General features: G+C 48.2%; 1 protein-coding gene across 1 annotated transcript; it reads right to left on the bottom strand.

Annotated features, from left to right (window-relative positions):
• Window positions 1–4,890: 4,890 nt before the first annotated feature.
• LOC140202068 (uncharacterized) lies at window positions 4,891–17,034 on the bottom strand. The gene is made up of 5 exons (XM_072266927.1): window positions 16,944–17,034; window positions 15,697–15,769; window positions 11,220–11,555; window positions 10,899–10,993; window positions 4,891–7,280 (listed from the first exon to the last, which is right to left on the bottom strand). The coding sequence occupies exons 1-5, from the start codon at window positions 17,032–17,034 to the stop codon at window positions 7,114–7,116; spliced, it is 762 nt and encodes a 253-aa protein (XP_072123028.1). The 3' UTR covers window positions 4,891–7,113.
• Window positions 17,035–17,407: the final 373 nt, after the last annotated feature.

Raw genomic sequence — 17,407 nt, 5'->3', positions numbered from 1 at the left:
TTGACAGAATCTACAGGAAGACGGCGTCCGGCAAGTATCTTCGCCGTCTTCTCACGGCCCCTGTCAGTGAGGGTCCACACCACCATGTTCAGGAAGAGCTTCTTCCCTACAACCGACCTGCGTAACCTCGACCCCACTTCAGCCATGGGACATTATGGACTATCTTCAGTGAGATCTCTGGTCTCTGATTGTGTCCAGTCCTGCATCTGCAGTCTTTTTTTTCCGCCCTCTCTTCGTTCACTAGATGATACAATTTCATGTATAACTTGTTTAATTTTATACTGTGTGTTGACAGTACCGACCTGCCTGTGATGCGGTTGCAAGTTCTTTTCATTGTCACTGTACCTCATCGTACTCGTGAACAGCACTAAACTCAAGTGAAGCAATCCAGCAGCCTGCACTCCCATTTCTCCTGTCCTCCAACTGTTGTTTTATGGCACGCACATTTCACTCCAATTACCTTTAAGGGAAGATTGTTTTTAAATTAAGATTTTGCCTCACGACTAAATGGTTCCCTAGTCCCAAAAACAGACTCCTGACCTCACAATCTACCTCGTTATAATCTTTCTGAAATTAAAAATTATAACAAGGTAGACTGCTCCCCTTTAGTTCTTTCCCTGCAGCTGTGACGCTTCATTCTGCATTGTTGCTGGTTTATCTTGTTCTAGCTCAATGGATTGAGCAACGATTTTATCTGCACGAGCAGTATGCAAGACAAGCTCGTCACTGCACATGTGACAATAATAAACCAATTCTAATTCCACAAGGTATAATTTCACACAGATAACTCTTCTAATTGAAGCCTTTCAGTCAACCTTCAAACCACCGGCCTCCCGAGTTTTGATATACATCCTCAGAAAGTTAATGACTTCCCTGCTTTGGACCAGATTGCTACTCAGGGAGTTGTTTTATTGAACAGTCTATTTATAGCATATCAGGTCCGGATCTTTGAAAGGTTTGGAGTTAGATATTTGTGCATTCATGCCTCTGGAATGTGGCAGATGTTATCAGCCTGGAGCTGTAGGTGGCTGTGATGTACATGGCCCGAACACCATAAGACCATAAAACATAGCAGCGCAATTAGGCCATTCAGCCCATCGACTCCACTCTACAGTCAATCATTTATTTCCCCTCACAACCCCATTCTTCCTGGGAACCTTTTATTAATTAAGGAGGAGACTATCAACCTCTGATTTAAATATACCCGATGATTTGGCCTCCACAACCATCTGAGGCAATGAATTCCAAAGACTCAGCACTCTCTGGCGCAAGAAATTCCCCTTTGTCCCTGTTCTGGAGGGTTAAACTTCTTTTCTGACACTGTGCCCTCTGGTTCTAGATTCTCGCACTAATGGAAACATGATGGGGCGGTGTAGTAACACAGTGGTTAGCACATACATTTACAGCACCAGCACCGCGATCACACTTCGATTCCACCCCACCCCCACTGTGTGTAAGGAGTTCGTGTGTTCTCCCCGTGACTGTATGGTACAAGACACGTGGCGAGGGGTTAGTGAGTTGTACACACGCCATGCTAGCGTCGGAAGCGTCGCCACACCATACTCGATGATTTGATTTGATGCATACGATGCCTTTCACTGTATGTTTCAATGTATATATGACAAATAAAGCTAATCTTTACCCTCACTGCCGAAGGGTCTCAGCCCAAAACATCGACTGTACTTTCCTCTCTCCCCCCCCCACCCACAGATGCTGCCTGGTTCCTCCAGCATTTTGTGTGTGTGTTGTTTGGATTTCCAGCATCTGCAGATTCTCCATGTTCACTCTACCTGGAGCAGGGGGTCCCAAGTTTGTTTATGCCATGGACTAATACCATTAAGCAAGGGGCATGTGGACCCCCCAGGTCCAGAACCCCTGATCTAGACCTTTCAATATTCAAAGCAGTCCAGCTTTTGGTGAAGACTGCGTCACAGAGTCAATCTGTACCATGGCCTAGCTGAGCCCAATGGCTCCTTCCTGGGGTTAATTCCACATGTCACTTTAGCACCCAATTAAGATTCAAGATTGCTTAATGACATTTACACTACACAAGTGTACAGGAGGACGAAATAACTGTTACTCTGGATTTGATGCAGCAGAAAATAAAAACACAACAATAATTAAATAGCTTATATGAATAGATCGATTGTGTGCCCATAAAGTGACACTAGGCACAGTACATAGGGTGACTGACAGGAAATGATAAAGCAGTGGTGTTTGGGGGTGTGGAGGGGTGGGTTAGTGGGTGGCGGTGTTGATCAGCCTTACTGCTTGGGGACAGTAACTGTTTTTGAGTCTGGTGGTCCTGCTGTGGATGCTACGTAGTCTCCTCCCTGATGGGAGTGGGACAAACAGCCCATGAGCAGGGAGGGTGGGATCCTTTACAATGTTACTGGCCCTTTTCCTGCACCTTTCTGTAAATACTGTATGTTCTTGATAAGGGGTAGGCTGGTGGTGGGGATGCGTTGGGCAGTTTTGACTACCGATTGTAGAGGCTTCCTGTCTGCCGCAGTGCAGTTTGCAAACCGTGCAGTGTTAGGATGTTCTTTACTGCACATCTGTAGGTCGTGAGTAGAGATGTGCATAGTTCAGCTCTCGTCAGAAGTAGCAGTTTTGGTGAGCTTTCCTGCCTGTGTAGGATGTGTTCTGGAACCACGAGATGTGCACCCCCAGGAGTTTCAAACTGTACACGGTTACAATGCAGTCCAGGGTGAAGATGATTCAACCTCCCCGGCTGGTCACCTCGGCAAATACACATAAAAATAGGACGCTGAAGAGGTGAAGGACGCAGACACACTCAAGGTGTAGTGGTGCCCGCACAAACCCAGCATCACGCGGCCGTACAAAGGACAACAACTTGCTTTTCGCCATAAGGAGCTGCACAAGAGTATTAAAACCGAGCACAAACCGAGGTGGGTGAAAAAGGCCATCCTAAAGAGGAAGGAGGAAGAGAGTCTCCAGGAAGCTGTGGGCAGGAATCCCAGGTCAGAGGAGGAAAGTAGCCACAGGCATGGTAAATGATAGTTGGAGGATGCTGGAGGAAGCAGAGCTGGAAGGATCTTCCGGAATTGGGAAACCTACAGCAATGCAGGCGCTTCGGCCCACAAAGCTGTGCTGTGACACAGTCCATTTATCCCATCAAACCAATGCTGGCAGTCTTACTGCCCCGAGCAAATCATCCTCTCTCAAGGACCTACCCAATTCTGTTAGGATCATGATCCCACCAGCTTTCAGCCAATTACTCTCCCAGTAAAACCTCTTCCCTCATATACCTCCTTCACTGCCTGCTTTTTAAAAAATCAATGTTCCCTGGTCTTGGAGCCCACTAATGGAAATAGATACCCCTCCCCTCTCCAAACCCCTTCTGCTCCTGAATCTCTCAACTTCCTTCACACCAAACAGCCAGAGCTTCTCCTGTCTGATGCTGGAGCCAGACTCCCTCATCCCTGCAGCCACTTTACTGCACCTCCTCCACAGCTGTCTGGGACCTTGACATTCTTCCCAAAGTGTTGCACCCAGTGCTGGGAGATGTGACCCGATCAGTAACTAACATAGGTGAACTCTTCACTTGTCCCATCACCGAACTGTTCCCACAACCTATGGACTTCACTTTCAAGTACTCTTCATCTCATGTTTTCGATATTTATTGCTTAGTTTTTATTATCATCATCGTGTTTGTTTTTTTGTATTTGCACAGTTGGTCATCTTTTGCACACTGATCTTGTTGGATGGGGTTTTTCACTGATTTTATTGTACTTCTTTGTAGCTATTTTATTTTGGTGATACAGCACAGAGAAGGACCTTTGGCCCTTCAAGCAATGCTGCCCCAGCAACGCCCGACAGAGCTAATTAACCCTAACCTAATCACGGGGCAAATTTACAACTTCCAATTATCCTACCCGGGACATCTTTGGATTCTGGGAGAAAATCCACACAATCCCACAGGGAGGATGCATAGAAACTCCTTTCACAACAGTGCCGGAACTGAACTCTGAACTCCAAATTGCCAAGAGCCGTAACAGCATCACGCTAACCACTATGCTACCGCGAATGCCCGCAAAAAAAAAAAAATGAATCTCAGGGATATACATGGTGACATATAGGTACTGCTATAATAAATTTACTTTGAACTTTAAACAAAATAACTAAAGAATGAAGGTGGGTACTGAGAAAGGATGGGCATCCGGGGGGGGGGGGGGGAGAGAGAGATTGGATTTCAAGGACAGCTTTAAGTTCAAATCACGGATGGTTCCGGTCAGTACAGACAATACTGAAGGACAGACGATGAACGCCATGTCAGTTAGGAAGTGAACAACCCGACTGTGAATCAACCTAGGCTTGTACGCAAGATAAATACTGAAGATGGGAGGCAGACAGAAGAGGAGTGAGAAGCAAAATGAATCAAAACTATTTTATCTGAAGATGCCAGTTCTAAACCCATTTCTATCAGATACTGAAAGCCTGCAGTTGGGTATGAAGCTGAAGAGTACTTCCCATTGCAGAAATAGAATTGGTTTATTATTGTCACAAGTACCCAGAAAGGGAGAAAAAAAACATATCTTGCACACTGTTCATACAGATCAGATCATTACATGGTGCGTTGAGGAAGTACAAGATAAAACATTAACTGATGAGGAATGAGATGGAACAGCTACAGAGAAAGTGCAGTGTAGGTAGGCAATGTAACTCAGGATGCAGAATTCAACCAATCTGGAGGACAACAAGATCTGCCAGAAGTGTTCAAAACAGCGTGCTTTGGGACTCGGAATATCTTAACAAAATCTGCCAGGAACACTTCAGCAACAGGGCAGCATGGCAGTTAGCTCGACCCTGTCACAGCTTGGCCGGTGGTGTCCAGTGTTCAATTCCGATGTCATCTATAGTGCTTCTGTATATCCCCCCCGCCCCCCCGTGGAACGAGCAGGCCTTTTCCGGGTCCTCGGGTCTCCTCCCGCAGCCCGGAGAGGTACCAGTCAGTAGGTTCATCAGTCACTGTAAACTGCCCCGTGGTTCAGCTAGGGTTAAATTGGGGCGGGTCCGCTGGGCGGTGCAGCTCAAAGAGACGAAAGGGCCCATTCCGCACTGTACCGCAGAATAAAATCATGCAAATCTTAAAAGTAAACCTTGCACGATTTGCTATCTCCAAACCTGTGGCATCACGGCAAGGAATAAGCAGCAGCTCGGGACTGATTTATCTCATCCCAGGTATCCCCCGAGGCAGGTACAGTTCATTCCCAGAAGGAAGCTGACTCACTTCCCCATCCATTATGATAAATACACAGGCAGCTCTAGTCCAGAACTTGAGCTTCTCCACCCAGTATTCCCACTCAATCCAGATGACCCAGTGAGAGCAGGAGAATTTCCCCCTGCCCTTTGGGATAGGACTCAGGACCACCGGAACTCGGTACTCAGATCGGCATCCAAAAGATATACAAACTTGCAAATTACTGTAGGTACACGAGTAGGTCACTCAGTCCCTAAAATCAGCTCCACCATTCCATCTGCCACTGCCTGAAAAATAAACCGACAGACTTTGCTTCCACTCTTTGTTGAGGAAAAAAGTTCACGAGCACCTGGTCTACTGAAAGTGGTGGGTGGTGGACACAGCCCAGTCCATCACAGGCAAAGCCCTCCTCCACCACTGAGCATATCTAAAAGGAGCTGTGCATTCGTCGAGGAGCCCATCATCCAGGCCATGCTCTCTTCTGCTACAGAAGCCTTCTGTTCTACATCACCAAGTTCAGGAATAGTCAGGCTCCTGTACCAACGAGGATAATTTCACTCACTTCAACTATGGACTGATTTTCAAGGACTCTACAACTCATGTTCTCAGTATTATTTATTCACCTAATTATTTATTTAATATTTTTAAATTTGCTCAGTTTGTCTTCTTTGCACATTGGCTGCTAGACGGACTGTGTGTGTAGTTTTTCATTGATTCTATTACATTTCTTTGTTCTACCATTAATGCCTGAAAGAAAATGAATACAGTGACATATACGTACTCTGATAATAAATTTACTTCGAAATTTGAGGGGAAAAATGCGCCTCATCTCCATCTTACAATGGGCAACATTCATTCCAGATCTCCCCTCCCCCCACAGCAGAAGCACCTCTGCCGATTGTAAACACTCCATCAAGTCGCCCCTAACTTATCCTATCTCCAGTGGAGAAGCAGCCTCCAAGTCGTGTGACAACTACGCCACCACATTAAATCTTTGTGACAACGGGGAGATGGTTTAAAACGAACTTCCATTCCTCCTGCTTTGTTCCTTCTCACATTACTTGGGCCTGTAGGATAACTGATCTTTAAATATAATTTTAGCAGCAGTGACAGTTACCGTAATTGTGTTGCCACCTTCCAAAAGCTTCAATTTATTCAAATCATTAGTGCAATTAATGTAATTAATAAGTTTCCAGAAAAAAAAAATTATCCTTAAAATAGTTACTGTTAAAAAATGCCTACACCTACTTGCTGTTCGTCCCCGTATCTGATAACATCCTCGCTCCACTACTGTTGGGCAGACACTGAAGTCAGATGGTTGGCATCAGCCCATTCTTTCCCATTTCCCCCCCCCATCCCTATTCTACAAGGGGATAAAAGAAGATGGAAAGCAGGGTGGGGTGCCGATAGCCTTCAGCCTCACCCGAATGAGCAAGACCGCTTCCTTCAACAAAGCAGCAAAGAAACAAATCCAAAATAGACCTGCGTCCACTTTCACCTATAATCTCAAAATTTCTCCGAGCAGGATGAGTGTGCTGGCTCAGAGAGAATCCATCTGAGCACCATCCAAAAAAACCAACAACAACCCCGGGCAATCTTCACCACCTGCTGGCAGATCAACGCAGCTTGGGTCGTCTCACCCAGAAGGCCTCGGCTTTCTCAGAGCAACGCCAAACACTGAGCCTCGGCGTGGACTGTACTGATGGTGGAGACAATCTTCTCGCACGTGGAGGGAAGCTGACTGTCAAGAAGGCAGTTCAAATGATGTAGCACAGGGGACCTTTCAGCAGGCTGTGCTCACGAAGGCTCGCTGACAGAACTCTGCCCCACTTGACCATTCAAGTGGTACAATTCCCTTTCAAGCACAATCCCCTCCTTTGACCATCGGGTCAGCGCTGGAAGAGGGGGCACTTTCTGCCTGGGAGCTGAGCAGACGCTGAGGCTGTGCTCACTGCTGGCCGGTCGGCGACTCTGCTCTCAACAGGGGTGATCCACGACCTCCCGGCGGATATCCATCCCTCAAACAAAATTAACAAAACCAGGTCGTTCAGTTCTGCTGTTTGAGGGTAATGACCAGAATTACAGAGACGTACAGCACAGAAATGGGCCCTCACAGTCCACCTCACCCACACGAACCGCAATGCTCATCGTCCACACGACAGCAGGAATTGGTCTGCATGAAGCCTGCGTCCCTCCACCCTTCCTGTCGAAATGTCAGCTAACCATTGCGATTGTACCCTGCTTTCACCTCCGGCATCTCATTCCTGGTATTCACACCCTCATGTTAAAAACCTAACCCTCAGATCTCTCCTCAAACCTGTGCCCTCTGGTTCTAGACTCCCCTGCCCTGGGAAAAAGACCTATTTATGCCCTGTGCAAAGTCTATAGGTCACCACTATACACTCAGAATCGACCCAACCTATCCAACCACCTCTTGTAACTACAGGCCTCCAGTCCAGAACAGAATACAATTGGCTGCTGTGCCCAACGACGTCCCTGACTGTGCTGAAGATATGTTTCCTTTCTGAGAATACACATCTCGGGCAAGAGAACAACTGCATCTGACTTTGATTCCTCCAACTCATGTATTGCTTAGGAGAGAAAGCACACCAGAAAAAGCCTCTCTAACCACCAGTCACGCTGTGCACAAAATGCTAAACTTCTGGTCTCCCAGTTATCAGCCTTGCTCCAGCACAGCTACACTTTTAATCCTTGCTGTTTAGAGAGAGCTGGAGTCCCCCCATCCCTGCTTCGGTTCTGATGCAGCACGTCCAATCCCTGGGCCTTGCGCGCCCACCTGGGTACTGGCAGATCTGGCACACAGTACTCTGCCCGGCGCCTCCCAACACAAACAGATGGGCTCACACGGGTCCCCACCTCTGGTTGGGCCCAGACCATGACAACCGGCCGACGGAGGGGCTGCGTGTAAGGCTACCGCGTGCTAATGAGCAGAGAACTGACAGTAACTGAGAGCTCTCTGCAGGCCCTGAAATCTGCCAATTACCAGCCACTCCTGAAGGAGCAGCTGAGCTTGCAAGGATCACCAACCTGCAAAACCCTTGGGGCAGGGGGGGGAGGGGGCACGAGACCAAACGTCTCTGCCGATGCACCGAGCACACGTCGGGCACAGTTTCCGGTCTCTAACACACAGCTACGGGAGACCACGAAGGGACAGCACGATAGTATAGGAGCTAGCACATCACCTTACAGTGCCAGCGATCCGCGTTCAATTCCCGCCACTGCCTATGAGGAGTTTGCACGTTCGCCCTGCGAGTGCGCGGGTTTCCTCCCACATTCCAAAGACATCCGGGTCTGTAGGCTAATTGGTCATATGTTGCAACCAGGTGACAGAGGCTGGTTGAACCGACAGGGCCCATTCCCACAAGCTGCTCGGACACATGGCCGCACAGTAACTGAAATGCTCCTGCTCACATAGCCTTTGTTGCCATGCAGCTAAAATTTTCTTAACTGTTAAACGTTTAAAGTGCCGTGCAGTTTTCAGGCCCTATAAACAACTCCTGCTCAGAGCAACAGTTGATCCATGCACCCATGGGGATAAAGTTGTCTACAAGAACGCTATATCTCTAAATAAATATGTAGCACTTCGCTTCCTTGCTCTTTACAATTGATTTTTAAAAAATGGTCCTAAACACCTATGGGAAGCAGTTGGTGCTCTGCTGCATTGAAAGGGCGCACAGATTGTAGATAACACACACGCAAACACATCGCCCTGGTGCCCAGAGCGAAGAGTCCTCCCACTCTTCAAAAACCCACACACAAGGGTCCCCACCCCCAATGAACCCAAAGGGAAAGACCCTGCCCCTCCCCACGCGTCCACACTGGGACCTGGTACATCTAAAGCCACATCACTGAACTGTTCCCACAACCAATGGACTCACTTCCAAGGGCTCTCCATCTCAATGTTCTCGATGTCTACTGCTTGCTTGTTAATTGATTAATTCTGTGCATATACTGTGAATGCCCGCAAGGTAACTAATCTCAAGGTTGTAACTGGTAACATATACTTGGTAATAAAGTGACTTTGATATCAGGCCTGCAACCCGCCTCTCATCAGTCTCACCCACCTGCAGACCTCTCCACCACATGAAACCCACCCCCTTCACTACCCCTCTCTAAAAACCCCTCCTCCTTACCTCCGAGAAGCTCCTCCAAACACCAGCGTTCCTTCGCTCCCCCCCGACAATAAAACGCCTCCTCCCCCCACCCCCGTTCCCCAGAAATTAAAGGCAAGCAACAGTTAGCACGGGTGGGTCGGGGAGGAAGCGGGTCAATCCGCGTCGGTGAAAACAACAAGCAACAGGTAAAGGGGACTCAAAGAGTCCCAGCCCGGGATCCCACCCGCCTGCGCACACTCCGCCGCAGGCCGCGGTTCACGAAGGGCCAGGCTCGATCAGGAGCTGCCAGTACGTTCCAACATGGGCAGGCTGCGTGGTGCCAACCACCCCCCCACCCCACACACCTGGCATCTGCAGCCACAGAAACGCTACAGGCTTCTGTAACACTCCGCTTCACCTGTCCTGTGTCCACTCCATATGGGATGAAATTGCAAAAAGAATTGGAGCCAAGCAAACCAAGGGAAAAAAAAACTATTTATTTTACAAACCAGACAAGAATAGGAACGTCCCCCCCAATTCAATTTACAAGCAAGTCTTCTTCAAGGACCCCCCCCCCGCTTAGAACTAATCAGAGTGCACTCATCCCCCCCTCCCCAGCTTCTTTATCGGTGAGAATCTCAGGAGTCACCCCACACAGCAGACTGCACTGTCACGCAGACGTGGTTAGCACAAGAAATCCAACGCTCACTGAAATTAGCTGCACAATTATATTTAGTGGGTGGGGAGCGACAGGAGGGAGGGGGGGTGGCTGAAATGAGCTGGGTCATGCTCGGTTTAAAAAGGGCTTCTCCGCGCAATTCACAAGAAGTGGTGCCCGTCATCTACCGAGGGGTGCCTTGCCTTCCACACACCGCCGCAGCGCAACGCTTCTTCCTGCAGTCAGAACCACTCTACTTTCCGTCAAATTACACAACAAGCGAAAAAAAACACGCCCGTGCAAAAACAAAATCTTTCTATTTTCCCGCTCGCCCCGCTCCTACGATGTTACGGCCCTCTGGTGTATGCAATTCTAACGAAAAGCAAGCTAATATCGAAATCATAATCGCCATATAAGGAGAAAAGGAAAAGGAAAATAAACACGCTGCAAAGTCCGCAGTCAAAACAGCTACAGCCCCGAGTGCCCAATTGATACAGTAACAAGTTGCATACAAGGAATTGACATCGACTTGTCCCTCACGTTTTCCAACACCCTCCCTGCCACCACCTGCTTTTTGCAAAGCACGGAATAATATAAACCGTTATCATATCTCAGCCCCGCACATGTCAGGCGAGGAAAATGACAAGCGGGGCTGGGAGGGGGGCACATTTTATAAACATCACCAAATTTAACAGGTTAAAATACGGCTACATTTCAGCGTCGCTGTCACCTTACTCGGTGGGTGGGTGCAGACTGACAGCAACACGTACCTACAGACTGACTCCCCCAAAACAAAACTGTGTGCCCGCAATGTGTGGCTCAGGGGTTGGCAGGGCCGGGGTGGGTGGGTAGGTGGGTGGGGGAGAAATCATTTACTCCAATAAAACATTCAGCCACCAACCTCTGGCAGGGAGTTTTTTCGTGTTAATCATTTTCGCGGCATATTCCTGCCCTGTCGACAGTTTGATACATCTGCGGACGGTGGAGAAAGCGCCTCTGGATAGAGAGAATAGGCACACAGCACAAAAATTAGACACAATCTCGCGCAAGAAAATGGATTTTTTAAATTTTTTAAACACACATTAAAGGGGTTCTATGGGTTGCAGTCTCGTCTCCGCAACAGGGGAGTTGACGGTGGAGGGGGGGTGTGGAGGTCTGCCTCAGCCCCGCGCAATCGGAGGTCTGCAGCAGGGAGAGGGAAGGAGGCTGGGGGCTCACTTACTTGCCGAGCTCCTCGTGGATCTGGTATTCATCAGTGAACCGGGTACACTTTCCAGTCGAAGCCATGTTGGAAAATTGCAACTGGAGATTGAGAGCGCGAGCTGCCGGGGCCCGGGTGATTGACAGCTCTGCCCCGTCCCGCCCCTCCTCTCCTCTCGCGAGAGGACAATCTGGGCGGGCCGGACCCGTGATTGACAGCTCGCCCGAAGCGGGCGGGTGACGCGGGAGTTCGGTTCTTCGCGTTTGATTTTTTAAAAAAATTCTCTCCTTAATCTTGTTTCTGTTGTCAGTAACCGGGAAGGTTGCAGTGGGGAGCTGGGGCAAGTGATAAAGATCCCTGCAACGGCAGCAGGTCATTTTACAGATGGGTTGGCTCCCATCCCAAAGTGATCATTTGAAGCAATTGGCTCCGATAATTCAACCATTCCTTGGGAAGAAAAAATGCAGGAGAGGCACTCGATAAAAGTGACAATGTTTCTATCTCCGCAATTTTATTCTATTTAGAGATTCAGGCCCTTGCTGCCAAACGGGCAACCCACCTATTGAACCCTAGCCTAATCACAGGACAATTGACAATGACCAATTAACTGGTATTTCCTTGGACTGTGGGAGGAAACCGGAGCACCCGGAGGAAACCTACGCGGTAACGAAGAGAATGTACAGACTCCTGACAGACAGCACCACACTTGAAGTCCAGACCTCAGTGCCCCAAGCTATAATAGCACCACGCTAACCATTACACTAATTGGGTGCACAGAAAAAAAACACAAAATCAACTTGAACTGAATTAAGCTTCTGCCATTTATTTCCCCATCTTGCTCTGGGGGGGGGGGGGAATAAGAAGTTCAAGAAAATACCTGGGGGAGGTTTAAGAAAGCATCCATCCATTTCTGTTCTATCTTGGAATAGACGTCTTTAGGAGTTAGGAGATAGTCTACAAACTTGACAAACATCTCAGCTCCAGGCTAGCAATAAATCCCAGGCTTTCACAACAACATTCTTAATTAAGCATTAAAAGACAAGTTAGTAAAAAAAATACATTTATCTTTCAGACTCCTCTGGTTTAGATATAGGAGTAGAGGTAGGCTATTTGATCCATCGAGTCTGCCCTGCCATTGATCCAATTTTCTTCTCAGCCCCAATCTCCTGCCTTCCCCTCTTATCCCTTAATGCCCTGACCAATCAAGAATCTAGAGACACAGCAAGACTGAAGGGAGACCTTACAGAAGTTTATAAAATCATGGTCGTGGTCTTTTTCCCAGGGAAGGAGTGCCTAAAGGTAGAAGCCACAAGTTGAAGGTAAGTAGGGGAAAGGTTTAATATTCAAAGTAAAAATATTATCAAATGTCACCATATGCTACCTTGAGATTCATTTTCTTGCGGTATTTACAAAGAGATACAATAGGATCAATGAAAAGCTACACACAACTTTACTTTATTGTCGCCAAACAATTGATACTAGAGCATACAATCATCACAACGATAATTGATTCTGCGTTTTGTGCTCCCAGGATTACAAATCGATAGTAAATATTAAAAATTAAATTATAAATCATAAATAGAAAAGGGGAAGTAAGGTAGTGCAAAAATAAAATTGAGAGGCAGGTCTGGATATTTGGAGGGTACGGCCCAGATCCGGGTCAGGATCCTTTCAGCAGTCTTATCACAGTTGGAAAGAAGCTGTTCCCAAATCCGGCTGCACGAGTCCACAAGCTCCTGAGCCTTTTCCCGGAGGGAAGAGGGACGAAGAGTGTGTTGGCTGGGTGGGTCGTGTCCTTGATTATCCTGGCAGCACTGCTCCGACAGCATGTGGTGTAAAGTGAGTCCAAGGATGGAAGATTGGCTTGTGTGATGTGCTGGGCTGTGTTCACGATCTTCTGCAGCTTCTTCCGGTCTTGGACAGGACAACTTCCATACCAGGTTGTTATGCGCCCTAGAAGAATGCTTTCTACGGTGCATCTATAAAAATTAGTGAGGGTTTTAGGGGACAGGCAAAATTTCTTTAGTTTTCTCAGGAAGTAAAGGCGCTGGTGGGCCTTCTTGGCAGTGGACTCTACTTGGTTGAACCAAGTCAGGTCATTTGTGATATTGACTCCGAGGAACTTAAAGCTTTTGACCTGTTCCACTTGCGCACCACCGAAGTAAATGGGGTCGTGCGGTCCGCTATTCCTTCTGAAGTCAACAACCAATTCCTTCGTCTTGCTGACGATAAGAGATAGATTATTGTCTTTGCACCATGCCACCAGGTTCTTAATTTCCTCTCTGTACTCAAACTCAACATTACCCGAGAGACTGCCTACAATTGTTGTGTCATCAGAAAACTTGTATATTGAGTTTGATGGAAACTTGGCTACACAATCATGGGTGTACAGTGAGCACAGCAGGGGGCTGAGTACACAGCCTTGTGGGGCACCGGTGCTCAGAGTGATTGTAGAGGAGAGCTTGTCCTGTATTTTTACAGCCTGGGTCCTGTCTGTGAGTAAGATGACATAGAGGGAGTACAAAGAAGGTTCACCAGATTGATTCCTGGGATGGCAGGACTTTCATATGAAGAAAGACTGGATGAACTGGGCTTGTACTCATTGGAATTTAGAAGATTGAGGGGGGATCTGATTGAAACGTATAAAATCCTAGAGGGATTGGACAGGCTAGATGCAGGAAGATTGTTCCCGATGTTGGGGAAGTCCAGAACGAGGGGTCACAGTTTGAGGATAAAGGGGAAGCCTTTTAGGACCGAGATTAGGAAAAACTTCTTCACACAGAGAGTGGTGAATCTGTGGAATTCTCTGCCACAGGAAACAGTTGAGGCCAGTTCACTGGCTATATTTAAGAGGGAGTTAGATATGGCCCTTGTGGCTACAGGGATCAGGGGGTATGGAGGGAAGGCTGGTGCAGGGTTCTGAGTTGGATGATCAGCCATGATCATAATAAATGACGGTGCAGGCTCGAAGGGCCGAATGGCCTACTCCTGCACCTATTTTCTATGTTTCTATGTTTCTATGAAGATCCAGCTGCGGATCTGAGTGCTAAGGCCCAGGTTCCAGAGCTTGACAAACAACCTATGTGCAATAGAAAACAACCAGTGCAAATTCATTTGGCATCCTTCTGTCTCAAAAGGTGATGGGTAGCACACAGGAAAAGACAGCTTGTGGTGATGCACTTCTGAGAGTGGCTGAGGAGACCCACTCTGGAGTGACAGTCTCTTCTGCTCTGGCTGCAGGCGAAGGAAGGTGGGCATCTGGTTGGACTGGCCCTCTCCGTCTGTCCAGCTTTCTTGACAGCCAGCTTGTTGACATGGGTACTTCCTGCTCTTTGCATGCCTTTTCGAACTGCTGGAATCCAAACGGCCTGGTCATCTGCTATGTCTTCCCAGTATTTCACATCAGTGCTGGGCCAGCTTCAGATCTTTTTGGCAGATGTCCTTGAATTGAAGCTGTGGGTCACCAATTTTGCTTGCACTCTCTGCTAGCTGCCCAGATAGCAGGTCTTTCGGGATTTGACCAGAGGCCATTCTCCTGCCATGTCCTAACCATCTGGGCCGCCTCTGGCTGAGGAGGGCAAACATGCAGGGGGTGCCTGCACATTGTATTAGTGGCTCTGTCCTGCCCAAGGTACGTGCGGGATCCGTGCAAGGCGGCGCAGGTGAAAGCGATTCAGTTTTTTCTCATGGCTAGCATAGATTGTCCAGGCTTCGCAGCTGTACAGCAGAGTGCCAAGATCACAAGTCTGGTACACACACAGCGTGGTATTCACAGTCAGAAGGCTGTTGCTCCACACTCCCTTGCTCAGCCTAGTCATGACAGCTGCTGTCTGTTGCTCAGCTCAGCATCAAGGAGCAGAGTGTTTGTGATGGTTGACCCAAGGAGTCAGCCACCTCTACAGTGTGACCATCGATGGTGATGGATGGGAGGGAGTCAGTGTCCTGGCCCATCATATTTGTCTTCTTCAAGCTGATGATCAGCCCAAACTCCTTGCAGGCATGGGACAGGTGGTCGATGAGATGCTGCATTGGGCTTCAGTGTGGGAAGTCAGTTCTGCATCGACAGCTCACGAATGAGGATCTCACACATCTTGGTTTTGGAACAAAGGTGAGCAAGCAATGTTGAAGAGTTTGCCGTCAACTCTGGTATGTAGGTAGACAACCCTCAGCGTGTTCTCCAAAAGGATACTGAAGTAGCTGAAGGGTGTCAGTGCCGGAATGCCTTGCTTTACTCTGCTTCTCACTAGGAAGGCTGCCGGTTGGGCTGTTAAAGCAGACAATACTGTGCATGTCTTCATTGGAGGAAGTGATCACACCCAGCAGTTTTGGAGAGCGGCCTATCTTCTGCAGCAACCTGAAGAGCTCACTTCTGCCAACCAGACCAAACACCTTTGTCAAGTCAGTGAAGAATGGTCATTGCTGCTCTCGACATTTCTCCTGCAGCTGGCGTAGTGAGAAGGTCACATCCATGGTGGATCTGCCTGCTCTAAAACCGTACCATGACTCTGGGTAGACACGTTGAGCAAGGTGCTGCAGCCAGAACGACTTGGGCAAACGCCTTTCCCACGACGCTGAGGAGGGAGATGCCGCAGTAGTTGTTACAGTCACTGCGATCGCCCTTGTTCTTGTACGAGGTGACAAGGTTGGCCTCCCACATTGGTACGTAGCCTTTGTCCCAGCAGAAGGAGAGGAGCTCGTGCAGGTGTACGGGAATGCTCTTCAAAACTTCTGGAGAGACACTATCGTTTCCAGGGTCTTCCCGCAAGTGAGACAGTCAAAGATTCAAAAGGCTTCAAAGGTTCATTTATTATCAAATTATTTATGCAGTATTTCAACTCTGAGATTTGTCTTCTCCAGATAGCCAAAAAACAAAGAAAACCATGGAAGTCAGTTCAAAGAGAAACACCCCCCACATACAAAAAAAAACGGTAACACGAACATCAGTACCCCCCCAAAACCCCCTCCCCCATACAAATCGCAATGAGAACATTGACTCCCAAGTCTCCCTCCCCATACAAAACATAACAAGAACATTGACCTCCAAAACCCTCCTCCTCCACAAAAACAACAAGCAGGAAAGTGATATCAAGAAGAAAACGGAATATAAAAACCGCAAGACTGAAAAAGTCTACGGTCCCTAGTCCATAGTCCAAGTCCATAAACACAGAACCTTGGTAACATCCTCCGACATCATCAAAAGAGAGGGACACCGCTCATATGCCCCCGGGGCACAGCAACAGGCCACCCCGGCTCCTTCTCCAGCAGCAGAGGCATCCCAACAGAGATCAAAAGGCAGGTAGTCGGCACTGGACCCTCACTCGCCTTCTGCAATCGCCTCGATGTTTCAATCTTCCTCGTCACCTTAATCGGCAAAATGGAGTCAAACCATCTCACGGTTTCTTTGCCTTGAGGCTCGTGCTCACTTCTCGGGATCTCCTCGGAGACAGCAAAGTGATGGATCACTCAATCTACCTCCAATGTGTAAATTGCAGGCTCTAACAGTTCCAGAAACACATTTAAGATAGAAAACAGACGTAAAAGAAGTGAAATAAACAGTTTGGTGGTCTGTCCAGAAGATGTCAACTGAGGGAGCATTGTACACCGGCGCCATATTGACCGGAAGCCTTCTGGTGTTGACAGCGCATCTGGCTCCTTTATGACTGGTAGATCCGGGATAGCCTCGAGTGCAGTGCTGGGCTGAATACAACCCTTCGTAGTGCTTGACCTAGTGATGATGCTGCTTACCTTGATCAGATGTGGCTTCTCTAGTCTTAGACATCAGAGAGGCAGTCTGAGTGACAGAGGGACCTGTGGCCTTCTTGATGCCTTCATACATGCCTCGTTCATCCCCAGCAGTCTGGACACCACTGCACAAGTTCAGCCAGCAATTGCTAGCACAGCGGTGAACAGTTTTCTGGGTCTTGTTCCTTGTTGCCTTAAAAATATTTGTAGGCAAGGATTGTGCTCTCCTTTTGGCTTCAGTCACTGGTTCTATTTCCTCCCAGCTTTCCTCGTACCCAGTTTGCCAGTGTACATTCTCTCTTACCGAAGGCAGTGACGGCTGAGTTGTAGATGGCATCAGGGAGACAGAACCACTTGCTCTCGACTGTCGTGGGTGGAGCCCGCCACAGCATTGTCAAAGCGGCCAGTGAACCTCTGGATTTGCTCGGCATCGAATGCACAGCAAGTGTTGACGCGCGGTCGCCCCT

Source organism: Mobula birostris, chromosome 8 (assembly GCF_030028105.1).
Source record: "Mobula birostris isolate sMobBir1 chromosome 8, sMobBir1.hap1, whole genome shotgun sequence".
NCBI classification, from domain to species: Eukaryota; Metazoa; Chordata; class Chondrichthyes; order Myliobatiformes; family Myliobatidae; genus Mobula; species Mobula birostris.
Note: the sequence above shows the minus strand (reverse complement) of the source record. Positions and strands in the feature narration are given on the sequence as shown.

Coding starts and splice junctions, on each gene's coding strand:
- LOC140202068 (XM_072266927.1), bottom strand. CDS start 17,034: ATGTATGAAGGCATCAAGAAGGCCACAGGTCCCTCTGTCACTCAGACT. Junction 10,994..11,219: donor ATCCACGAGGAGCTCGGCAA/GTAAGTGAGCCC, acceptor CTCTCTATCCAG/AGGCGCTTTCTCCACCGTCC. Junction 7,281..10,898: donor GAAAAAACTCCCTGCCAGAG/GTTGGTGGCTGA, acceptor ACCCTCAAACAG/CAGAACTGAACGACCTGGTT.